Below are 25,955 nucleotides of genomic sequence, written 5' to 3'. Positions count from 1 at the left end.
GGAGGTGTTGATGTGACTCAATACTCAGAATTTAAAACCATGTGTATTTCATTTGGTGCACAGGCATGTAAAGTTGAAGACCTTGGGAAAGTAGATTTTGAAGAAGAAATTAAGAAGAGATTTAAGATGGTGTATGTGCCAAACTGGTTCTCAGTAGACTTGAAAACTGGGGTGAGATACAATTCCTAAGTCTGTTGTTCTTTCATACTTAATATATTTTCACATACTGTTTGTTCACAAAGGTTTTATTGTGTTACAAGTTTTGAATAAAAATCATCATTTATCTGATGGGCTAGATTTATTTTGAAGCAAACAAGCAAATTTTATCTCAGTTCTTAATAATTTGAAAAACTTTTTTTTTTCTCATGGTGTGGTCAGTTTAAATCCACCAACACTAATTATGGATTAATACAGTTTGGTAAACAAAAATATGCTATCATGCATTTAGAAATTCTTTGTTTTGTATTCCCAGTTAAGTATGAACAAAATAAATTTATAGACTTGCTTAATAAAAGACAACTATTGCATTCCTTTTCCTGGTGGTCTTTTTTCCAACAGATGTTGACAATTACTTTGGATGAAAGTGACTGCTTTGCAGCCTGGGTTTCAGCAAAGGATGCTGGATTTAGCAGTCCAGATGGTTCTGATCCAAAATGTAAGTTTTAACTAATACTAGTGTTTTATTGAGATGAAAAAGCAGAATAAATTCTAGTATTTATGTTTCAAAGTATTCCAATGTCACATATGTCAGTAGCTGGTTGGATTTTAGGGCTTATTTTCTTGAAACTAAATTTTGCAGAGAATCCTCCATTGAGAATGCTTGCTTTTTTCTGAAATGTTTGTCATGTTCAGGTTTTCTATTTAACTTGCTTTTAAACCTTCAAGAAGCAAAAGGGAAAAAGTAATATTCCTCAACTTGGATCTGTTTCCTAATCTAGGGATGTTGTAGCATGTGAGTGGTCCAACAGCAGCAATTCTAAAAGTAGCTTATTTTGAAAGATTGTAATTTGTAGCTCTGAGATTGTAATAAGAAGATTTCTGTGCCCATAAATAATTTGTTTTGGAAACAGAACTGCTTAATCTTCTGGGAAAGTTTTCAGCTGTGGATCAAATGTGGAATATAATGATGCCAATGGATTTTGCATAACTGAAGTCCTACCCTGCTATGTCTTGACAGTGAACCTTGGAGGGCTTCTGCTACAAGCACTTCTGGAGTATTGGCCTAGAACACATATCAATCCAATGGATGAAGAAGAAAATGAAATAAATCATGGTTAGTGTTTTAATATTTTCCTTTTTTAGGATTTGTTCATACATTCTGTTTATCTTTAAAAGTTTATACCTTGACTTGCTGTCATATATCTATCTCTGTATGCTTTATAGACTAATGTTTTTTAATGCTTTGAAATTGGCTTTACACCAAAACTTGCTAAGTAGCATTCTTCTGAAAGTATCAGCAAAAATCTTAAGAACTCAAAAATAAATAATGTAGGTGAATAGGTGATTCTGAAGTTACAGAAATATGATGCCTTGATGAAAAACATTACTGGCAAAACTAAGGCTTGACGTGGAAAAGAAACAGCCTAGATAATGACAGCAAAGAGCAATAGTTCAGTTATTCACATTATCCAACATTCTCTTGACATGATTCCAATTTGATGCTAGATATTATGAACCATATAAAATAAAAGAAAGATATATTGTGAAAAATCTATCAAATGGATATTAGAATAATACATGGAGTAGGTCTATACAAAACCAGCTCAGAGTGGTGTTTTAAGGTAAATGCTAAGTCTAATCAGTCATAAGATAAAAAGCACAGCTATGTAAAGTTTAAGGTAGTGGCTGAATTTGGCAGAATTGACAGAAGAGACTGTATAACTTCTAAGTTTGAAATTAATTTGACCCAGATCAGAGTTGACTGAAAAGTCTTTGGTGATTAAGAGATTAGTTTCTACAGATAATGCCATTAAGAAAGCTGTAAGTTCAGCAGTATCTTGCCATTTTGTGACAAAGATTGTGCCAAGAGTTGGCTAGTTTCTTCTTTCAGAAATGATCTCCATGGAGGGTTACAGCACTTGGAAGGCTTTTCTGGATAAAGTTGCTGATTTTCATACTTCTGTGTATTGGCAGCCTGCAGCTTGAGAGCCAGACGTGTATAAGAAGTATAACTCACAGATTTTTGTATTGTTGGAACACTGATGCTGCACTACTGATCTCTGTGAATAGCTGTGGATTGGTGGAATGTTCAGGATGCTCACTACTACAGAGTCAGTCTTCATTTTCCTTTTCAAAAGTAACAATTAAGAAACTGACACTGAACTTAAGAAGATAAAGTGTAACTGTTGGACACTGAAGTTGGTGTAAATTTGATACACCTGGAGGCTGTGCTGCCATTCAGTGACACCTGGACAGGCTAGAGAGGAAACTACTGAAGTTCAACAAATGCAAGTGTAGGGTCCTGCACGTGGGGAGGAACAGCCCCACGCAGCAGCACAGGCTGCGGTTGACCTGCTGGGGGGCAGCTCTGTGGAGAAAAGGACCCGGGAGTTCTGGTGGACAGCAAATTGTCTGTGGGCCAACAGTGTGCCCTCATGGCCAAGAGGGCAATGGTGCCCTGGGGTACATTAGGAGGAGCGTGGCCGGCAGGTCAAGTGAGGTAATCCTCCCCCTGTGCCCTGGTGAAACCACATCTGGAGTGCTGTGTCCAGTGCTTCCCAGTTCAAGAGAGACAGGGAGCTACTGGAGAGGGTCTGGTGGAGGCTGCAAAGATGATGAAGGGACTGAAGCATCTCCCTGATGAGGAAAGGCTGAGAGAGCTGGGCCTGTTCAGTTTGGAGAAGAGAAGACTAAGAGGGGATCTTATCAATGTCTACAAGTATCTTAAGGGTGAGTGTCAGGAGGCTGGGGCCAGGCTCTTTTGAGTGGTGCTCAGCGACAGGAGAAGGGGCAACAGGCACAAACTAAAACACAGGAAGTTCTGTCTGAATATGAGGAAAAACTTCTTTGCTTTGAGGGTGATGGAGCCCTGGCACAGGCTGCCCAGAGAGGCTGTGGGGTCTCCTTCCCTGGAGACATTCAAAACCCACCTGGATGCGATCCTGTGCAACCTGCTCTAGGTGAACCTGCTTTAGCAGGGGGCTGGACTAGGTGATCTCCAGAGGTGCCTTCCAACCCCAACCATCCTGTGACTCTGTAAATAGACAAGAACATAAATATATATATATATATATGTGTATGTGCAGTATTGTTCCTCTCAATTGTTAACAGAAGTGTTGTGAAGAATTTTTTCAAACTAGGATTTCTCACTTGCTCTAGCTTAAATATCCTGTTCATCCCTCCTAATAGGGAATATTTTCTTTTTTTGTTTCTTTGCTTGATACAATTTTTGACCTTCCTTTCCCTACATCCATTGCTGGTCAGAAAGCTAAATAATTATGCATCTTGTGAGACTATGCCATTTAAATTTCTTAGGATGCTTGAACTGAACATCGTGTTCAAATAGGTTAATTAGATGCTGCAGTGTAATCAAGATGATCTAGTGAAAGGAAGGCATCTATTGTGTTTCAAGATACCTGACTGATGAGAAGCTGTGCTGTTCAAGAGGTGCATAAATAATGCTGATTTTTCTTTAATCTTATCCTGTCCATCTGATGTGGAATCAGATTCTTGAGTGTTTGAAGACCATACTGCTATAACCGACTAAAAATAAATTGAATTTAGAATGCTACAACTTCAAGGAAATATGAGTCCAAGTTTTGCTAGTACACTGTTTTGACATCTGGCGAATCCAGGTAGAAAAGCAAAGCTAACATCCTTCAGAGTTCTCTGCTGTCAGCGTAGAGGGGAGAAACAGTCTTGTCTCAGCAGAATCTCTTTGTTTGATTTCTAATATTAGTATTGTTCAGTCTGACAAATTCTCAAGAGTTCTCTTAAGGAACGGGAGAAAACTAGTAACAGAGTTTTGGCTCACGAGCTCTGTTTCCTTTTCCTAAAAGGCTTTTGAAATAGGCCTTCCACAAACCTGTGTTGGTCTAGTTATTCTCTAGTGTTCCTTTTTTTTATATACTTCCTGTGTGTTGGAAATGGGCATTTTCTTGTTTTTTATTAAGCTTATTTTTATATTAGCTGGGGGGTCTATGTATACCCAATTTTAAGGCCTAGTCCAGTCTCACCGTTGTGTGTATTTTTTCCAACAGTGAATGGTGAGCAGGAGAACAGAGTCCAGAAAGGAAATGGATACTTTCAAGTGCCACCACATACACCAGTTATTTTTGGTGAGGCTGGAGGACGCACTTTGTTCAGGTATGAAAATTCAAGAGTGTAAAAATTCAGCGGCTAAATAATCACTTCCTTTGTTGCAAGCAGAAATGCTATCAGAACATAATACTTGCCTCCATTCTGTACTGTACATTGAAGACATGCCCGTGACAGGAAGATGGGCAGCCGTTAATAATTTTGCATTGTACAACTGAGTATGTGAGTCTGAAAATCAGCAAGGTGTGGGGTTTTACAGCGGTAAGAGTTGTATATTGTTCCTGGTTGGATGTCACAGTTTTGAGACCTTTATGGGTGCCCTCCTCCTGCAAACTGATTAACTGAACTTTATTTTAGAATGGAATTGTGCTGCTTTAGATGCTTGTAGAACTTCTTTTACTGGCCTGTTGTGCTGGTCTTTGACCATTAATGACTCAGACAGGAGATCCTACTCACTAGAGAATTAATTTCCGCTTCCAAAATTGTAGTTGATGACCCATTACAAGATGCTAAGCCCTGGCAGGTAGGAGCACAAATTTTGTATTATAATATATATACATACTGATTATCCTTCTGGTTTTTTTCATCCTATGTTGAAAAGCCTAACTGTGATATATGATATGTCAGAGACAGTTTAATAGTGCTGTGAAACAAACGCCAAGCTTTCAAATACCATGAAGCATTTAATAGTAACTGACACAGTGGATTTTAAATTTGAGGAGTGGGAGATGTTTGATTTGTTGGTTTTGTGTCATTTTAACATTGTGTGTTTCAATTATTATTTAACAATTTATTTTAACACTTAACAGTTTCTATTATAATTTAACAATGTTTACTATTTTAACAATAAACAAAAATTTTTGTTGTTTAGTGTTAAAATAAATTTCAGTCCATGAATTGGTCAGTAAAACAGGGTAGCCTTTTGCAGCTTTGAGAACTGATTATTTTTTCTGCATTATCAATGTATTGTAGCTGGGGCTTAATATTTGCATCCATTCTGTACTTGTGGATCTTACATCTTATACAACTTGTTCTCAAGAGAACACTGAAAAGACAACATTGGTGGGAACAAGCTATGCTTATTGAACCTAAATGGTGGCTGTATGTCTCTGACAAAATACTTAATTGGAATTTATAAATTTTTATGTTGCTTCATTTCACCATTTTATGTGCATGTTTCTTAAAATTGGTTTTATTCTTTCCATTTAGTGAGGGCTTAGCAGACACTTTACATGCAAAGCTAATTTTTTTCTAAGCAGAAAAGAATTGCTTTATGCCAGGTGTCTTTCCCCTTCTCCTGACAGTTTTGTACTTCAAGACACAAAAATATGCAATCCCTGAGCAAAGTAGTTTTTTAAATTTCTCTGTGCTGTAGCCTGTGGTCTGTTGAGTTACTTCTCCCTGTTTCTGCTCCAGGGACCTGTTGTCTTCCTGCAGTTACTTTTGTTGGTCTTAACAGAAGGTAACGTGATCACTTCCCCAATGAGTGTGATGACGTGAAGGGCCAGCTAACCAAATTCAAGCTCCCTGCCCATTAAAAGCGCAGGTCCTTCCCTGAAAGCTTTTTAATGCACATTACAGTAATTGTTTTCATTCACAAACACTGTTTCTCTCTGTCTTAGGTTATTATGTCGGGATTCAGGTGGTGAAACTGAATCTATGCTTCTTAATGAAACTGTGCCACAATGGGTAATTGACATCACTGTGGATGTAAGTATTACCTGTATAGATTTTGGGGTTTGGTGGTTATTCTTTTTAAAATTTTTTTAACTGTACCAGATCTGAAATGACATTTTAAATTTTTGCTGAGTTTTTATTTTAAATAAGTTATCTCGATTCATTATTTTTTTATATGTCCAGTTAAGGGTTTTTTTGCTTACTTTCTTTTGACAGAAATTCTTAGAAAAATTATTCAAAGCACTGTGCATAATTGGTATCCTTTTCAAGTGTGGACTTCAGAACAGAGAATGCTCTTCATATTGCCGCAGTCTTTTGATTCTGTCTAGTTTCCTTTGAAATAAATGATAATTTATATGCAAAAGCTAGATGATACATGCATTATCCAAATTGAAGCATCTCAGGAGTATGAGTAATTTAGAAGTTGGCTGTGGTGGTTATGTTGATTAAGAATCTCTCTTGGTTTTTGATAATTAGGAGCTGAATATACTTCACATACCAGCTGGTGGAAATAGGAACTGATAACAGTTCATCCTAAATTAACAGTTTTCAAATTTGTTTCCTTCTAGAAAAATATGCCCAAATTCAATAAGATCCCCTTCTACCTCCAACCTCATTCATCATCAGGGGCAAAAACTCTAAAAAAGTAAGTAATGCATATTTAACTCTCAGAACTGCAGAAAGAGAATTGCAAACTAAAAAAATAAAAAAATGCCAGAAAATCATGTTGTGCTTGATGAATTTATAGAAGTTTCTAGTCAATTAAGCAGCATCACTCTGAAGCATTAAATTGTATCAGAATATTTGAAAGAACTGTAGGTTTCTCTTGGGTTGAATGGGCAGTTGCTTAAGATTATGGAAAGAAATGTCCAAGAACTAACTACTGAAATCAGACTTTGTCTTTTGTAGTATTTAGTCAGAAAATTGAGGAACTTAGAGATTGTTACGCTGTTCGGTTCTATATTGTGTTTCCTCTTGCTAACAATGATGAGTAATAGCTCTTTAAAAGGGAAAGGTACAAAACCTGACAGCAGGGAAAGCAGGATAGGCAGGCTATCACATTAGCTGTAACTGGGAGCTGTATAGGTTAGAAGTCAATGCAGGTCCTCAGGTTTGAAGTCAAATATCGTAGATGGCATGCCCACCATTTATGTGCAACAGTTTGTGGTATTTTCCACAAATGCCAAGTTTCTTAAATCTCACTGAAGTCTTCACATCGGAGACAATTTGTGAAAGAGGAACTTCACAGGCTGTTTGTGGCCTTTGTGGAAAAGCTGCTGCTGCTTATTACTTTAGAAATTCCCCTCTGTTAATGTGGTAGGTTGAGCAGCATATTCTGGCTGACCTCTATTACTATTCCATATCTTCTGTCCTTCTCTTACTAATCCCTTTTCTATTGAAAGATGGCTCCTGTATACAAAATTCACCTGAAGTTTGGTTTTAATTCTGTCTCTTGCATATCTTACCATTTTGTGAGTCCCTTTTGCCATGTGAGTCTTTGGATAAATAGCTGTTATGATCATGGTATTCTGGATGATCCTGATAATTTACTATTAGGCTTATAATATAAAGAGTTTATCTGTGTACTTGCATATTTTGCTACAGATAAGTATTGTGAAGATGAGAAATAGAGTTTCTCAAGTTTTTTTCCTGCCAAACTTATACCTTACCTTTATATAGAGACCGACTGTCAGCAAGTGATATGCTTCAGGTGAGAAAAGTGATGGAACATGTGTATGAGAAAATCATAAACTTGGATAATGAGTCTCAGACAACTAGCTCTTCCAATAACGAAAAAACAGGAGAACAAGAAAAAGAGGAAGACATCGCTGTGCTAGCAGAGGAGAAGATTGAACTTCTGTGCCAGGACCAGGTAAGTTCCTTGAGCATTCTAGCCTGTGAGCAAAACCAGTGTTTAGCAATGAATCAGTTGTGAATTTCTGAATACTGAGCTTGCAATACACTCTAGGTTGTCTGTTACCTTTAAAACTAAGGAAATGTTTTGACATCATGATAGCTTACTGCTGACATAAGTTCAGACAGCTGCAGATAGATCAAAGAATTTATATAGTATGCCTGTTCCGTTTAGGCTGAATAGTGGCCTTTATAGGATTACTCACTCATACTCAACAAATGGACTTAATACAGTTCCATAGAGTTCCATTTCTAGCATTTTTGGAACGTTTTGAATTCTACATTTCTACTGAAGTTTAAAATTGGCCCAGAATTATGAATTGTCTAGTAATGGTAATAAGCGCGCAAAGATTAAATATTGAGGATGTGGTTTTAATATGAAGTTATTTGTTACATTGCTAAAATCTTTCAGTAATGCATTAGGTTTACTTGCTAGTTGAAAAATCTGAGGCTTTGCATGGTTTCTCTTTGACGCCAGATCACCCGTAGGATTGTTTTGCCCAACCAGAGTGTTTCATCCTTGAATTTTTGAGAGTCTGGCAGATTTGTGGAATAAAAGATAAATTTCTACTGTTTAGGTTTTGGATCCCAATATGGACCTTCGAACTGTAAAGCACTTCATTTGGAAGAGTGGTGGTGATCTGACACTTCATTATCGCCAGAAATCAACGTGAAGGCAGTGGTGTGGACCCAGATGGTTCCTTATTTACATGACCATACTGTACTGGTTCCAAGAGTAGTACTATAGAAGCCCACTGAACCCCTAAGGTAGATGAGACTTCTAATGACTCGGTATGGATGGGAAGTATACATTTAATTGAAGTGACTAATAGATCTGTAATATAGAGGAAAAAAAATCTATATGACTTAAACTAAAGTCTGTCCTAGTCTCAGCCATTGAGATGGGAAGTCGCTGAGTGGTTCGTGTTGTGTGAGGTGTACAGAGAAAGGATGATAGTCCAGTGCAGACTTTTGCTTCCTCCTTTTTGCTTTTGTTTTTCCAGAACATAATATCCTCGTCTGCTCATGCTTGATATGAAACCATTTTGGCCATATTAGTTGCTGTGTTCAGAACTGCTCACAAGGTATTTTTAGTACATTCCATTCATAAAGTTCCTACAGTGATTTCTCACCGGTTACTCAAACATGTCTACCACTTAAAGAAATTTGGAAAAGAAAAACAACAGAAAATACGTATTGTATACTTGAAAGAATTGGCCCATTTAATTGTAAATGTTTAGAGTTGTTTCAATACTGCAACTCCATGGTTGCTTTAAAGGACTGTTGACATGCAGAATAAGAACACTAGGTAAATATTGTAGCAAGGTCAGTCCAGTGATGCTGTGCATCATAGTAGGGTGAACATGCTTTGCAGCAATTTATTTTTTTTTTTAAATATATATAACTACTTCCTGCACTGTGTTCTGGGTGTTCTGAAGACACGCTAGTCTAATTTTTGGTAACTGTGCTCCAAAACTATGTGACATTTTGTTAAAACTTCAGACCATTCTGAAAATAACTTCATATGTTTAATGTTAAACTTCAGCAACTTCTCAGCAGATTTCATATTCATGATATAAAAATACTTATTCTTCTTTTCCAAAATTTTATATGCAGTTGTTCTTTCGTTATAGATTTATGCAGATCTTCTTTTCACTGTTATTTCTAAAAATCTGTGACTGTCATAGACTCATAGTAGTCTTTTATAGAGTTTAACTTATTGGGGGGAGGGGGTAAAGGCATTTCAGCTTTTTGGTGAGAGAATGTGGGGCTGTCCCAGAAAACCATTTGTAGCCAGAACAAATTACAAATCCTCATAAAGAAATTGTGTAAAAATTACTCTTGTCTGAAGCAGAAGCACAAGTGCCTTCAAAGGGCAGTATATTATTTGAGTTTCTTCAGGAGACATATGCTCTTGCCCTTCCTGTATCTTGCTGTCAAGATTTAGGTTGAGGCCTAAAGAAAGTCCCAATAAATTCTATTACTGGGATTGTACTGGTCAAACAAAAAGTTAAATATTTTTCATCGTACTTTATTTGAAAAAATAGTCAAATCATTACCTTCTGCAATCTTAACCTAGGTAAACAAACTCATTGCTTAAACAAAAAATATGGTTCAGACCTAAGCTAGCATGTCTTTTTCCCTGTCTTTTGAGAGTCAGTTTCAGTTTTTAATCCCCATTTCTGTGTATGCTCAGTTTGACACCATTGTGCTATGACTGCACATTTTTAGTGATATTTGTGAATTAAATGGTTAAACAGAATTGTAACTTTTTTCTGATAAATTTTCCTGACTTGTATTTATTAATAGCAAGGATCTACGCTTGTCCCAATAGGCACTGTTTGGGTTTGGGTTTTTTTTATGGTTGTCTTCCTGTCCTGTTGTATACACTGAAATTGCTCCCAGTAATTTTGTTTGAAATCAGCCAAGATTGTAATTTTTCTTCTTTTTTTCTTTGTAACCATTGCGAAACACAGTTTCAGGAAAGATTGACAGAACAGTCTGCAATGCCAGAAGGGTAAATGATGTTTCATAGTTGTATAGAATAAAAGGCTTTAGTTAAAATATTTTCAAGTTGTTTTGTTATTGGATTGATTATGCGATTGTAGAACTCGGACCGTTGCTATTTAATGTTTTATTATTAGGGACTTCAAAATCCTTTGAAGCCTCAGGTAATGGAATGGCTAAAGAAATGGCAGTGCCTTACCCTTCAAGATGATCTTGTAATATGGTTGGGTATAAGAATTTAGCAGACATGCAAGCTTTGAGGTCCTGTTGAGGTGGAGAACCTGCTCGAGCAATGCTGTTTGCATGGGCAGTGCATGCTTTTGTGCTAGGAAAGTTATTTTGTGCTAATACCTATGTAGTGCATAAGGAAAGACAGCCATGCTACAAGTAATTCGTGGCAGTTGTCACTGAGTTTTCTGGATGTGGGAAGGTTTTAGCCCTGTGAGAGGCAGGTGGGAAACCAAGACTGGGTTTCCTGATGCTGAAAATGCCAGTACAGAATGCTCAAAGCATTTGCTGCGGGGACTGTCAGCTGGGCTGCTTTTGGAGGGGACACTAATTCAGTGGCCAAATGTGTTCCCAGAGGCTCCCAGCATCCATCCTAGATGGAGTGTCAAGTTAGAGTGTTTTTTGCTACTCCCTTTTAATTTCTGTCACCGTTTCTGGAATTGTGCTGTCTTCAAGAGTCCTGAAGGCAAGAGCAGGAGAGGCCCCTGCGTGGCGTTAAGGAGTTAATATGAGAATCACGAGAATCACAGCTCACTGGAACAACAGAGGGAGTTCTAGTTTGCCAGAATCACAGGAAAGGCTGCTGATTTGTAGAAGTGAGGGTTTTTTAATTTCCAAGTTGGTAATGGACAGTTGTAACTCTAGTTTTTCTGGGAGACAGGTTACACTGCTAAATACATTTGTCTATGACAGGCAACACTTTCTTCACTTCAGGTGGGGTAGTGTTGAGGACAGGAGAGCTGGGCTCAGCTGTTGCAGCTGAAGTGCAAGTATCATTTCAGGAGGAGAACAACTACCTGAAGGATTTAGCATTAACTTTTAGAAAGACTAAAAAAATACTCAAAATAAGCCCTAGGCAGGAGATAATGTAGTTCCACCTGATTGCCAAGTGGTGGGAAAATAAGAGACTTGGGATTTATTAGTTCGATTGTCTGTATTCCATGGGAGAGGGGCAGCCGGGGACTGGTGGTGTGCTGCTCCGGGCGGTCTTGGTCAGAGCAGCTCTCCCGTGGTTTAGATCATGCAAGCTGAAGTGTTGATCTGAGAGTTGCTGACTCGGGAGAGAGGAAAGTTTGCCGAGGTGAGTTACGGTGGAGGTGCCTGGGAAGGGGAGAGAATGTGTTTGTCAAAGGTGAAGGCACAGAGTGACTGTTAACGCATGAATCCAGTTACAGCATTCCAAATTTAGACCTGTACATCACAGCAAGGTACTACTTCCTCATTCACAGAGGTCCCACTTGATTCAAATTTTATCCCCAGAAAATTTCTGAACTTGATGTTTAGCATCAATCGTTAAGCACATGCTCTTACGCTTGTAGGCGTGCTGATGGCTCCCCAGCAGAGCCAGGTGGAGTTACCGCCCACCTAGATAACAGAACTGTTAAAAGCACACGCACATGTAAAGATCAAGAAAGCGATTGACTAAAATAAGTTTCCTGTGCTATGTGGTGGCGGTTTTTTCCATAAGCAGCCGAACAAATATCATGCAGACCAGAGGTACCGATTAGAGACTGGGTGGGACAGGCCCAATCTCTCTCTGAGGATATGGGGACGTTGTTTCAGCCATCTTTTTCATGGGACTGAGAATGCTCAATTACTTTTTGCAGCTTAGAAATGTAACTTAAACCAAACAATCGCCTTGAAATTGCTGCTACAGGAGAACCAATGCGAATTAGTGTTTGCTTAAGGCAAAAGCAAAGAGGGAGGCTGTGTGGACATTTGTGGCAATGCCCAGGAAATTGAAGAGATTAACACAGTCAAAGGAAATGCAGTGAGTAACTTGTAGCTGCCTTCACTCAACAGCCAGAGGCAGCCGCGCCTAGTTCTTTCATAATGCTTGGAAGTGAAACTATGCCCAGGTACAGGGGAAGAGGGAGAATAGTAAGGGTGCTGTGAGGAATGCTGAATTCGAAGCTTCTCCCTGGGAGGCTGCCTCTGCTGCTGCCCATTTCTGTCAATTTCACGGTGCAGCAGCAAGCAGACAGAAATGGGTAACTCAAGCCTGTCGGTGCACGAGTGCTGTGATCTCTGCTCAGTGCTGCAGCCTGTCTTCCTCCATTTCTCAGGTACAGCCAAGTTCAATCAGGTGTGGCAACTTGGATGAGCAGCTTCTGAACATAGCCTAGAGTAGCACAGCAGAAGTCAGTCAGTTGTCAAGCCTGCTGTGAATGTTTAAGAGGGAAAATAAAGTCATCACTGCCTGAATTTGGTATTTCAACAGTTCTTTCCAGTAGTTGTTCATCTTAAAAGACACTAAGTGCATTCAGTCACACATTCAAGTTCAGCTAGAATTAGTTCAGCATCCATATTGCTGTTAATAATAAGATTTGCATGTTTATCTCTAGGATGCTTAGTTCCTTATGATGCTGGGGAGTTATGATCATTGCTAGTACTGGGTTATGCTGCCCAAAGTTGCCATGAATGAAGTAATTTACTTCAGAATGGAAGAATGCTTGGTCCAGCCTGCTGAAGTTAGCCTTGATGAAGTTGCTCCGGCCTTTTTTGAGCAGAGCTGTGGGTGTCTGTGGTTGGAGGTCCCAGTGCTGCTGAGCACCCATCCCCTGTCCAGCCACCAGCTGCCCTGACTCATTCAGGTGAGCAGAGGCACTTGGCTCAGCGGGGATGAGCTCTGCATAATCCTTGCTGTAACACTTGAGCTCCTGGTAGCCTCTTTGGATTTAACGTCTGCTAGACTCATGTCCTCAGGCTTAACTATTAATACTAGAGAGCACCTCGGGTCTGGAAGCTTATCCTGTTGTGTCTGGCCGTATCAAACCATCCTACACAACCATGGCATCAAGCTCTGAAGTTAGTACCAAGCCTGCTAAAGCCCCATCTTCCTTTGTTTTGACATCCTTGTGATACTGCTGAGACAGTGTTATGTGTCTGCAAAGGAATTAGCGCTGTGGGGTTTACGGATGCCCTCCCAGCGCAGGGTGGCAGCCAGCCCTCCTGCTTACCTGGAAACAGCAGCTTTCTGGGACAGCACCTGACTGATGGTGGTTTGTTTGGAGTTCTTTTGTTTCCCATCCCAAAAGCAGGCCGTTCAAGCCCTTTCACTCAAAGATAGCTCTGTCTTCCACAGCCATTCTACTTGTTTCAGACCAACATAAAATACTACCTGTACTATTTCAGATCTGGCCTTAGGAGGGGCATTGCTTTCAGTAGTACCTGGGCAATCCTTTCCTGAATTTGTCTCAAATTAAGGTGGCAGCAGCAGCAGCGGGATCATCACAAATGCTCCAGCTTGGCCTACAGCGCACAGGCTGTCGGAGGGGAGACGCTTCTGCTCTTAACACTTGCAGCAACAGCAGGAGGGCAAGGCAGGTGGCCTGTGCCCCCAGGAGAACTGGATCCCCTCTGAATCCAGCCATGCAGAAGCTTCTGCCACTTTTTTAGAATTTCTTGGTTTCCAAATAAAACCTAATTTCCAAATAAAACCTTCTGCACTCACAAGAATACTGCCTACTTCTCTTTGTTTCAGTGGGGAGGGCCTTGGGCATCTTAAAAAGTAGTTCCAAGTTGTCAAAAGGAGTCTGATGAGGAAGTTAAACTCTTCATTTAGCATTGAAATTATAAAGTTAATAGGTGAGTACAGTGTACTACTGCTAGAGGTTTAACTCAGTTTGGTCTGCTAAATGGGTGCTAGACCAGCATGCACTTGAATGTTACAAAAAAAGAATCAAGTCCTTATAAATACATGGAAGGCTACCCAGCTTCCCCTCCAAGAGCCAATTAACAAACAATTAAACAGACTGCCAGCAGTGTTAAGCCATTTATTACTGTGCCATTTGAAATTCAGTATGAGTTTTGACATTCCCTGCTTTTAAATTTCTAAGGGGTGCTTAGGGTACAGCATCACTTAAAATGAGCTACCACCAGCTTTAAAACAGCTTTGACAAAGGTGTAAGATTAGAAACAGTCCTAAATAAACAGCAACAGAAAACCAAATAGAGCCCAGAGGTGTCTTCAGTCATCACGCTCTGAGTGTCACCCTGGCTTCCCACCCTGCACTGCTACCAGATTGTGGCATGACAGTCACCTCACTCCTCAGGGGACAGGACAGAGAAAAGGGAATTGCACAGTATTTCTAAGTAAGTATACTCCAGTTTATAGCTTAAACGCACACCTAACCTTGTACCCCATTCTCTTAATTTCTGAAGGATTTTCACCCTGCTAACTGTACCAGCTGCAGTGAAATTTATGCCCAATCAACAGCTTTAAAATTCCATAATAAATCACTGCCCTGAGGGGTATAAAACCTCCTAATTTCTTTCACTGTTCATTTCATGTTTGCTATTACATTCAGAAGCTATTTGAAGGTAAGTGCAAACAAAACAAAATCTACAAAAAACAATAGATGTTGCTGCACTAACATATTATATCTCCATACCCTAAACTTTGAATGATTTGTATAAAATAGAAATGAGTAAATAGAAAAGCACAACTAAAGAAAAACTGTTTCTCCATCACTACAGAAACCCAAGACATACTCAGCTCTGCTTAAAGTGTTAATCACCCTGAAAACACAGGGCCTGACTTAAATCATCTTTGGCTTCACTTTGTTTCAAATATCCAGCATAATTTCCTACTGTCGCCACAGCCCCCCCCCCCCCTTTTTTTAACTGCAAGACCACCATGTGATCCATGGAGGAGCAGAAGCAAACAGGCAAGACCCACCAACATGATTTTGTACTACCTACGTGCTGCAGCTCCAAACCATATGGTACTTCCCTTCCCGCAGAAGTAGTTGTAGGCAAGGTATATGAATAACAGTTACAGAGACAGGGCTCTAAAACAAGAAAAATAACAGTTTGCAGAGTAGTAAGTAGGAATAAAGATATCTTGGGGTAGGAAATGCTTTGAAAGTCAGGATAACTGTTTAATTGAGATGTACCATTGGTTAACCTTTCTAGAAAGAATATTTTTTTTAATGCCATTTTCAGTATCTTTTTTTTTTTAATGCCATCAGTCATACTGAGAAAGTAATCATCATTGCTGTTCCAGCAGAGTGCCTTCATAAAAACATTCAGGAACATTTGTAGGCAAACATGACATTTTGCCAGTCTCCAGCTTGTTTCTGCATTAATTTCTCCATTAATTTGATTTTGCACAGCATTCAAAGGTTGAACACAGATCAATCCATTAAACAGTCACTGGAAAAGACAGTATGATATGTATTTCATATGATTTCTTTTATAATATTGTCTACACTAACAAAATAGAATTACTGTAATTCTTTCAAGATCAGAAAAATAGTCCAAGCTGTAGTATCACAGCATACGGCAGTCTGTAAACTACAGCAGCATTCGTTTCACTCACAAGCTTCTGCAGCTGCTGCTTCTTTCTGTTCACACGCTGCTTCATCATCTGGTTTCACCAGCGTAGTGGTTAATGAGCTCTCAGTACTGTTTAAGAGCAACTTTGTTTCTTTGTTATCAGGATCAGTTCCTAGTGTTGTTTTTGAAGAAATTTCATTAGGAAGAGCAAAAGAAGGTAAAGATGGAACTGAAGGCAGTGGGTCGTCTATCTCGGGCTGCTTGACTGAGCCTTCAGAATACATGGTTACATCTTCAGGGTCCAAAGCTGTGGCATTTTCTGGGAAATGGAAATAGTTTGTTAAAATTCAAAACCTGTCAGGCTAACAGACAGTGATGTGGTTACCACACGTCTAGAAAAACCGGCCTGAATGAGATACATCACACAGCCACGTAACCACATTCACAACTGTCAAATACACAGGCTGTGTTTACTCAGTTCTCCCCAAATCCAGAAAATCTGATGGTGCAAACAGGTTTTTAAGAAACCACGAACCATTTGGTCTGCTGTATTCTTATGCTACAGATACTTGGTGTTACAACTCAGTCACCCAACCTTTTAAAAAGGGAAGGCATCCATAATGTGAAGATTTTTTTTTTTTTTTAAATAGAGAAGGGTATTGGGTTTGCATGGCAAGGTTTTGGTAGCGGGGAGGCTTCTGTGAGAAGCTGCTAGAAGCTTCCCCAATGTCTGATAAGAGCTGATGCCAGCTGGCTCCAAGATGGACCCACTGCTGGCCAAGGCTGAGCCTGTCAGTGATGGTGGCAGCGCCTCTGGGATAATGCATCTAGGAGTGGGGCAAAAGGCGGGGGAGCAACTGCAGCAGAGAGAGAAGTGAGCATGTGTGAGAGCAGCAGCCCTGCAGCCCCCGGGTCAGTGCAGGAGGAGGCAGGGGGGGGCTGCAGGTGATGGAGCAGAGGTTCCCCGACAGCCTGTGGTGAAGCCCATGGTGAGGCAGGCTGTTCCCTCAGCCCATGGAGGTCCACGGTGGAGCAGATCCCACCTGCAGACCCACCCACGCCAGGGCAGGGGGTGCCCGAGGGAGGCCGTGACCCGCAGGCAGTGGTGCTGGGGCAGCTGCGGGCAGGGCCTGTGGCCCCGCGGGGAGAGGGGCCCCCTGGGGCAGGCTGGCCCTGAGGGACGGCACCCGTGGGGGGGACCCCCCCTGGGGCAGGGCAGGGGGGGAGCCCTGTCCCTGCGGAGGAAGGGGCGGCAGAGACAAGGTGTGATGGACTGACCGCAGCCTCCACGCCCTGGCCCCCTGCACTGCTGAGGCAGGGAGGAGGTAGAAGAATTGGGAGTGAAGTTGAGCCTGGAGGAAGGCAGGGTGGGGGGAAGGTGTTTTTAAGATTTGGGTTTATTTCTCATTATCCTACTCCAATTAGATTAGTAACAAATTAAACTAATTTCCCCAAGTTGAGTCTGTTTTGCCTGTAACGGTAATTGGTGAGTGATCTCCCTGTCTGTATCTCAACCTACAAGCCTTTCATTACATTTTCTCTCCCCTGTCCAGCTGAGAAGGGGAGTAATGGAGTGGCTTTGGTGGGCTCCTGCCATCCAGCCAGGGTCAACCCACCATAAAAAGTCACTACTAAGATGACTACAATTTTATTTTTACTTTACAACTATGAAGACAAGCCTATGGTATAAAAATTCATTCATACTGATTTTAGAAATACCTACATTTAAGGTCAGTTTCATTTGGACCATCAACATTTCCATGTACAGAAAAAGGCACATATTATGTAATGTTATAAAAAAGCCTATTAGGAGAAGTGGCAGAAATCAAGAGTAGAAGTGCACAAAAACTATTTTAGCAAATCCCCTTTCTGATTTTTTTTTTTATATAATTGGCTTATTTCCAAAAAGCATGATACTGTTGACAGGCATGAGTTGGTGTCATTCCAGAAATGAGGTCAGAGGCCTAAAGGAAATCTTGAATACACTTACCAAAATAAGCAGAAGCATCATTTTTCAACACTAACTTTTCAGTGCCTACTACAGCATCTGCTGCCAGCATGTTGAAGGAGGCAGATGAAGACATGTTGGACACTTTTTCCAAGTTAGTGAGTTCAGGAAATGAAGTACCAGACATATCTAGAAATCCTGAAAGAGAAAGCAAATACTACAGTATTTTGTAGGTGTAACACACAATTCTACATTCAAAAAGACATACTATATCCAGACTGAAGTCAGTGAAGTCCCCTCCCCATTAAATGCAAATAAATTTAACCTAAATGTTAGCTGACATCAGTGGAAAGACTTCTGCAGAATGTTAACCTCAGTCAAGCTCACAGTACCCAGATTCTACAGCTCTGAAATCCAGTGAAGTCAAAAACTTCAAGGAAAACAACCACCAGTGATCACAGTTCTGCATTTAAGTCTCAAACTTGTTTAAGACCTTGTTAGTTTACTTGGGTGTCCTCCAAAGAATTGCTGAAAAAAGCACCTAAGAAAACATACCTGGATCCATAACGCGCTGGAGAGGGGGAGGAGGAGAAAGCGAGCTTTCTTGTGAATAACCACTCATTTCCTGATCTGTGGAATGATCCAAGTTCATAACTATTTCAGAGCTGTCACTCTGAGAAGCAGGTGCCAATAATGGGGTCTGGAACAACACAGTAAGAAGGGAAAGCATCTTTTTATACTGAAAGCTTCACCTGGAGACAACCTTCCTATGAAAGCATTCTGCCTCAGCCTCCAAGTTCTTCTATTCAGAGAGAACCTGTGATGCTGAAACTGAAAGTCAGGTCACCAATCAGGACACATTCCCATGCAGCCTTTTAAAGTCCATATGTTCTTAGAAGAACAGTCCATACTTAATTCTTGTAGGTATATTTCATTTCCTAGTGAGCAGGGTATTCTTCTAATGTGATTCTCATTGAGTAATACAGCTGTAGTAAGCAAGTCTTCAAACCAGGAAGAAAATATCAGGCAAAAATTCACATCAGCTAATACTGGTGATCTGTCATGTGCTCAGCATCATCAGCCCTCACTTTCCCTTCACCTAACTCCATGTCATTCAAGCAAAATTGTATAGTGTACCCAGATACACCGTATTACGAATATTCCAACAAGCAGAAAATTTTGAAATGCTAGAGATACGAACTTATTTCTTGCATACCTCTGTGTAACCATTAGTAGATGGTCCAGGAGTTCCAGCTTCTGGTAAGGGTGAAGGTGATTTGCTTTCTGGCTTTTTCTTTGACATTACAGACTGTGTCGGAATTCTGTGCAAATACCCATATCCAATACCACATCCTAAACTGTACAAGAAAAGTAAAACAAGACATGAAAAAAAAAGTGTTCTTAAATTGGTTTTGTTTTAGAGTCAAAATTTAAAACACTTACTAGCTTTGTTGAGTCCTCAACGTATAGCAAGAAATACCTACCTGCAAGAATCATCTCACTTACTCATAGCACTCAAGGAGCACACTGCACTTGGCATTTAGATACAAGTTTACATATTTTGGAAAGATATAATTGACGGAAAGTTATCTGACCTGATGTGGATTTTGTTCTTGCTGTAATAACTGAATGTTTGACTACAAGAACGTAGCTAGTTAAACTGCTACCAGAGAAGTCAACAGAGGTTTTGCCACCGGTTTCAACTCAAACAGAATTAGACACAGAACATGCTGAATTCCTAGTTCTAAGCTAGGGTTTTTTTATGGAAAGATGAGCAGTTTTGTGTAACGAGTGTAAGGAAACAAGGCTTAACTTGAAAACAACAAGCTGTAATTAATAGTAATAATAATCTTAACAGGAGCTCATTTACAGTGAGTATGTAACCTGTGACCAGCCAGTGACTGTCCGGGAATCAGTACCTTCCTTCTCCACCCCAAGCTCCATTGGGAGTCACAACTACCTCTCGAATGGAATCTGCTTCAGTGTTATAAACCATCAGCTTCAGCGGCTTCCCCTCATGGGATTCAATCAGTGAAAAGAAATCCTCTGACTAAGAAAAAAAGAAAGTAATTAAACTCCAGTATGCAAGACAAGGAACTGGAAGCAAGTTAGCATTTTATGTAGTTATTTACTTCAACGTGAGATATTAAAAACCCAGAGACAGACTAAAACTCACTACTGTAGTTTGATCTTTAGGTGCAACTTTTTTTTTTTATTATCACACACACACACAAAAAAAATGTTTATCTGAACCATAAGGCATCTGTCAAACATCAGCCTCCCAAAATCCCCAAATACTATCCCCATTAATTTGATGTACATGCAACTGGATTCATAAAAAAATCCACCCCAAACCCTACAACATATATTTGGCAGGCACAAAGACAATTACCTGAAGGAACATGTGCCCTACCTCTTGAAGAATCTGATCAGACCCAACAATGTAGTCGGCGTACGGCTGGAGACCAGCTAGAGCTGCAGGAGATGCAGGTTCAACATCCTGGAAAGAATGATATGTGTCACCTGCATTTGCAGCAGGATAAAATACTCCAAGGTGAAAAAGGAAAGCTAACTCCAAAAATAGGGAAAAAAAGAACATTTATGGGACAAAATGTAAGTCCTTGAACAGTCTACATCTACGTTTGACATCTTGTAAAACATGCTGAATAAGACAGCCCAAGATACTACCAATTTAACATGAGATACTCTGAAGATGTTGAGAAGTTGCATTTAAACGCCAGAAACATGACAGTCTTTACTATTCAGTTCTACTCTTTCAGCTGTCCTTTGCTATTTAAAATATTTTTTTTGTACTTTTTCTATCATTAATATTAATTTAATGAAGTTTAGCCAACACAGGACACCACTCAGGCCAGAATCTTTTTGCTTTTTACCATTGATTCTTCAACATCAGACAAAAAAAACTTCTCCCCATCACACGCTGTTTGGTTCAGGTGGGATGGAGTTACTTTTCTTCACAGTGAGAGGCAACGCTGTAACAGTCACCCACTGCTTGTCCCTATTCAAATAGCTCAGACAAATCTTCAAGACTGTTCCCTTCTTCTGTGCAATTTCAGCATTGTACTTCTACATACAAGCTACTCCTAAACATTACACTTTTAAATAAGGTTGTATGAACACAAACAAGGCACCAGAGAATTCCATCTTACCAAAACATGCCACACGTGTTCATTAGCTCCCTGGAAACTGCAGAACCTCACACTGGCTCCAAGAAGACCTTGTCCTCCCCACATGTTGCTGGGGATCACCTCTACCTCTCTTATTTTCATTGTTTTGATGTTATACACCTCCAGCTTCACTGCTTTTTCAACATTGGCCTTCAGCAGATCTTTCAACATATTGTTTTCTTTATTCTGTAGAGCACAGAAAGAAATACATGATTAACGTGATTTCTAGTCGCACATGTAAGGTAGATGTCAACACCTGTGGCAGAATTTGAATACAAAGAACCAAAACAGTCAAAGTTTAGGCTCTGTGTTCCACCAACTGTCCCAGCAGTCCAATTTTGTTTTATTAGAAAGAAGTCAGTACCATCAGCTCATGTTCCCTTACCTAAATACTTACTTTTAATCTGTTTCATCACTTACATTCCTGTTCTTCACAACCACTATTAAATAATATCAGCAATATTAGATCTCAGCTACACAGTCTAACAATAAGCAGCAATATTTTACTTCCTGTCTCTGATCCCAGTCCTTATTCAGTAACTATTCATTCAAAGTCATTGCAGATTGACTACGAAAGGACAGACTATTTGGAAGCAGCTTAGAACTATCCTTGTTTCTGTCACGTTAAAAGATTAAGTGATTTCCCACCAAAATCGACCATTATAACCATAACTTCCAGAAAGACACCTCCACTAAGAAAAGCACGGCAAACAATGAGTTCAGCTTGTATGTAGCTAGAGTGAAGCATAAAGCCAAGCCTGTGAGCCTTTTAAACAAAACAAACAAAAAACAACAACAAAAGAAACCCAGAACCCAAACCAAACCAAAATTCAACCCTTCTCTCATAAGTCAACCTACAGGAACTCTGTTCCCAGCAGTACATCAGACAGGCTATTATTCTGTTCATCGTTTTATCAAATGTTGAAACAAGTTTGTTTAAACAAATGTTAAGCTCTTACCATCGACTCATCAGTTCAATATTCACCTTGTGGCAGATAACATTCATGAATGAGTAATATTATAAACATTGTGTTAATGTGTTAAGAAAGTTAAGGTGACTAAAGGCATAAATAAGACACTTTCCTCAAATATCAATCCAGCCAGAGAGGAGACTTTGAATACCACCAAATTTTACTTTACCTTTTAAAGCCATATACAGTGATCAATGTGAAAAGCTTTCCTTCCTGTGACAGCTTTGGCTTTTATCATTACAATACCCATATTTCATGCAGGAGAAAACAAAGCAAAACAATAAAATAATTTGAAGCTTACAAGCCTAGTGTGTCCTATGGCAATGATGAAATCAAAAAAAGGTTCCAGTCCTCCTCGTTGAGCTGGGGAGTTTTCTTGAACCTGCAAAACATACACTTTATTTTTTAAAAACATCGATCTCTAGTTACATTAAGTGACAGCATTAATCTTTACACTTGAGTCAATATTTACTTTTGAGTTAGCTGAACCAGAGATGAGATACCAAATGACAGACCTCAGGAAGCAGTCCACAGTTGTGAACTTCTTTTTCTAAAACTGAAAAACAGGTGTCCAAATTAAGCTGTAAAAAACAGGTTTTGAACCTATATAAGACAAGTACTGTGATTTAGAATGCACAGCATGTAATTATTAAATACTGAAAACTTTGGAGAAGGGCTTAGTTTTGAAAGTGCTGCTTCAGGTTTTTCTTCCGTGCTACTAACAGCCTGAACACACTGAGAGTCCCGAGTTACATAACAGCCTTTTTTTTTGTTGCTGTTTTTTTTGGTTTTTTTTTTAACATAAACACAATTTACAGTTAGGATGCCACAATTCACAGCACAGTAGAATAGGAACACTTAAAAGAGTACTTTACAAATGCATTGCTAACAAGTACTGGTCAAGAAGATTGCCATCACTCTTACAAAAGATTCGTAAGAAAAAAAAAAAAGAGTTCCAACATCCAACATTTCATTGTAATCAAGTTATTGTAAAACACATGTAATAAAGAAATACAGAGAATACCTATGAAAATACATTCACACTAGGATAAAACCCATCAAGAGTCACACAGAACTTGATATATACAGAGTATATCCACTTCAAAGTATACTAACAAAGGAACATGATATTAAGGCAATCACAGCAAAAATGCTAACAGTTGGCACTGTTTTTAACTTCACTTCTCATAACTCAGCAGCACAGACCTTAACCTGCAATATATTTCACTCCTGAAAGCCACCCTACAATTTAAGTGCTAAGTTACAACCCACGCACCATCTAAACTAAAAAGTTCATTGCTATCAAAGTTAAAACTGCTATATCTTACATTTGATCTTCTGTTACCAAACTGGGTTTTTTATTTTTTAAAGAGATGAAGTCATATCAGTATAGGCTTTTTTTTTTTTTTTGGCAATAACTGTCCATGCAAGTTATAAAATATACTTAAATAATAGCATAGTTACTTCATCAAAAACTTTAAAGAAAAAAAAAGTAATCATGCTTCATTATTTAGCAGTCAAGACTGACACTGCAACCACAATTAGAGCAAGTATTAACTTTCACCACAACCCTAAACAGCATCAAACACGAACAGCCAGCTTATACCGAACCAAGGGTTAAAAAGGTTAAAAAAAGCCTACTCTACATCCGAGTTCTAAATAATGTGCAAGAAGCCTTATGATGAAACTATCACATAACACAATACCAAGGATGAAAATGTATACAAAAAGCAGTACATGGAACTTATGACAAAGCTCATGCCACTGTTGTTCAGCTGTGTAAAAGCCATACAGATTCCCACAGAAAGCTGCAAGCAAAAATTCCTGCAGTATTTGGTTTTCAAATGACATGTTAAAAGCCGCATGAATTCCTGGGGGGTGGGGGTGGTACCAAAATCCAAAAAAACCCACCCAAAACTTTGTCTCCTGCATACTGTAGGTCATGAAAATCATCCTCCACCCTGGCAGTGCCCAAGGCCAGGCTGCATGGACTTGAGGCAACCTGGCCTAGTGGCAGGGGGCTGGAGCTAGATGACCTTTAAGGTCCCTTCCAACCCCAACCCTGCTATGATTCTATGAAAACCGAGCAGTATTCTGCACTTAACATAAGAGGAGGAGGCACTCTGTGACCAGCAGTCATTTCTGATGGAGTCAGAGCTCAGTTAGGGAGACTCACAAAAGCCGATCATGTAACACTACCCCCTAAACACATCTTGTAATCCTGAGAAATAAACTGTGGATGAGGGGGAAAGCAGCATGTGGCAACAACGCTTCCACTCTTACTTCAGGGTAGAAGACCACCAACTAAATGAACCGGTAACTTACGCAACAGGAGTTACCAGCGCTCTTTCAGCTCCAACACAGAAGTTTAAACGCCAAGATAGGCGTTTAAAGCAACATGCGTGCAATTTGCCAGAGAGAGGGGTTATACAAGTTTGCACCTACATACAGTCCCTGTGAGACGCAGCCGCCTAGGAAACCACCCGGGCCGGGCCCGGAATTATCCCCCAGCCAAGATGCCGTAAAGATCCGAGGAAAAATCAGCCAAGTCGTCAGCCAAGGGAATGCGGATGGGGCAGGGAGGCAGAGCTACGCTACTCTTCAACTATGCCGGACTCCTCCGAAGCAGCACGGAGGGCTCCCCCCGGCAGCCAGGCCACGGCAGGCCGAGGCCCGGGCCCGGGGAAGCCGCCGGGGCGGTGTGAGGTGGCACCGGGCGGGCACCCACCGCCCCCGGGCGCCGCGCGGCCGCTCCTCCCCTGCCGCCGTGGCAGTTCCCCGGAGGGAGCCAACAGGTGGGGGCGGGCAGCCCGAAGCCGCCAGGCCTGCCGCCCTCCCCGGTGCCGGACTCGGAGCTCGGCCCGCCTGAGCCCCCACGGGCAGGACGGGGGAAGCGGGACCCCACCACAGCCCCGCCGCCCCTCAGGGCCCTCCCTCCTGCCCGCTCCCCCCCGCGGGCCCGGCCTCACCCCGTGTACGTGGAAGCCCGCGGCGCCGCCGTCGGGGACCTCGGAGCTGGAGCCCAGCCCCATGGCCCCGCTGCGGGACCGCGCCGGCCGCTCAGGCGGCGGCACCGAGCGTCGCCCCCACGCCGCTCCCGCACGGAGGGCGCCGCTAGGCCCGAGCAAGCGAGCACCGAGCGCAGCGCCCGCGCACGGCGGGGGGAGGCGGGAGCTCGGCTCCGCTCTGCTGCCTGCCGGGGCGCGCCACGCGGCGACGCCCTTAGCGACGGGGGAGGGGGCGGGGCAAGCGAGGCGTTGCTGCGGGGGGGCCGGCGCTCGGGGGCCGCGCTGAGGAGGGCCCGGGCCCGGGCCCGGCTGGAGGCGGGAGCCAGCGAGTCACAGCCCCGAGCCGAGCTGCGGCTCCCCCCGCCCGGGCTCCTCGCAGGGAGGCAGAGGCACCGCTGCCGGGGCGGGCGGGCCCTCGCTGTACCCCCGGCCTGCCCCCCGGCTGGAGCCGAGAGCCGGGGCAGCTCTCCACTGTTCGGGTCTCGGACCTTTTGGGTTTTTTTTTCTTCTACAGAAACAGATTCACTTACAAATTATTTTTTTTTTGGCCACATATATTTTTTACAAATCTCAAAAAAAAAAAAGCAGTTGACTATTGTTCTCCTTCTAACAGCCTTTTAGACATTACGCTTCTGTTAATACAATTCAGAAGGCGATGATTAATTATTTCCCAGGATTTACTTCGCACATTTCCAAGGAGCAAGCGCTGTGGCTCGGTGCCTCCTGCAGGCATCTCTCACGTCTTGTGCTCGCGAAAAGCATTTCCAGCAGCGGACCCACTGCAGCGGTGGGGCTGGAGGAGCACATCGATGGGCTGGTGTTGCTATTGTGCAAGATGTGAGGAGCCTTGTCTTTAGGGAATTGTTAAGAAGCGGCGACACTTCCATTCCCCTGAAATTTCTGCTCCACGCTTTTACTTTGGATGAGTTACTCTGATTCTGCCTTTTAACGTGTTAATGGAAAAGTTCTGAGAGTTT

General features: G+C 41.2%; 2 protein-coding genes across 4 annotated transcripts in view; one reads left to right on the top strand and one right to left on the bottom strand.

Moving 5' to 3' along the window:
- Window positions 1-10,415, top strand: part of WDR48 (WD repeat domain 48) — a 28,694-nt gene extending 18,279 nt beyond the window's left edge. Inside the window, exons 12-19 of the mRNA XM_055707852.1 lie at window positions 64-171; window positions 559-655; window positions 1,178-1,273; window positions 4,200-4,305; window positions 5,880-5,967; window positions 6,504-6,580; window positions 7,615-7,807; window positions 8,427-10,415. Of these exons, the coding sequence (XP_055563827.1) occupies window positions 64-171; window positions 559-655; window positions 1,178-1,273; window positions 4,200-4,305; window positions 5,880-5,967; window positions 6,504-6,580; window positions 7,615-7,807; window positions 8,427-8,522 (861 nt within the window). The 3' untranslated portion in view covers window positions 8,523-10,415. The remainder of the gene's footprint in view (window positions 1-63; window positions 172-558; window positions 656-1,177; window positions 1,274-4,199; window positions 4,306-5,879; window positions 5,968-6,503; window positions 6,581-7,614; window positions 7,808-8,426) is intronic.
- A 3,931-nt stretch (window positions 10,416-14,346) lies between these two features.
- GORASP1 (golgi reassembly stacking protein 1) lies at window positions 14,347-25,109 on the bottom strand. Of its 3 annotated transcripts, none has more exons than XM_055707853.1 (9): window positions 24,940-25,109; window positions 22,272-22,352; window positions 20,982-21,185; window positions 20,225-20,311; window positions 19,731-19,861; window positions 19,028-19,169; window positions 18,367-18,511; window positions 17,854-18,009; window positions 14,347-16,182 (listed from the first exon to the last, which is right to left on the bottom strand). In XM_055707853.1, the coding sequence occupies exons 1-9, from the start codon at window positions 25,000-25,002 to the stop codon at window positions 15,899-15,901; spliced, it is 1,293 nt and encodes a 430-aa protein (XP_055563828.1). In that variant the 5' UTR covers window positions 25,003-25,109; the 3' UTR covers window positions 14,347-15,898. The 3 variants fall into 3 exon arrangements, with proteins under 3 accessions (XP_055563828.1, XP_027665668.1, XP_027665667.1); XM_027809867.2 differs by lacking the exon at window positions 24,940-25,109 and adding an exon at window positions 24,296-24,664; XM_027809866.2 differs by lacking the exon at window positions 24,940-25,109 and adding an exon at window positions 22,443-22,717.
- Window positions 25,110-25,955: the final 846 nt, after the last annotated feature.

Source organism: Falco cherrug, chromosome 4 (assembly GCF_023634085.1).
Source record: "Falco cherrug isolate bFalChe1 chromosome 4, bFalChe1.pri, whole genome shotgun sequence".
NCBI lineage: Eukaryota > Metazoa > Chordata > Aves > Falconiformes > Falconidae > Falco > Falco cherrug.
The sequence above is the reverse complement of the archived record's forward strand: the minus strand, read 5'-3'. Positions and strand labels throughout refer to the sequence as shown.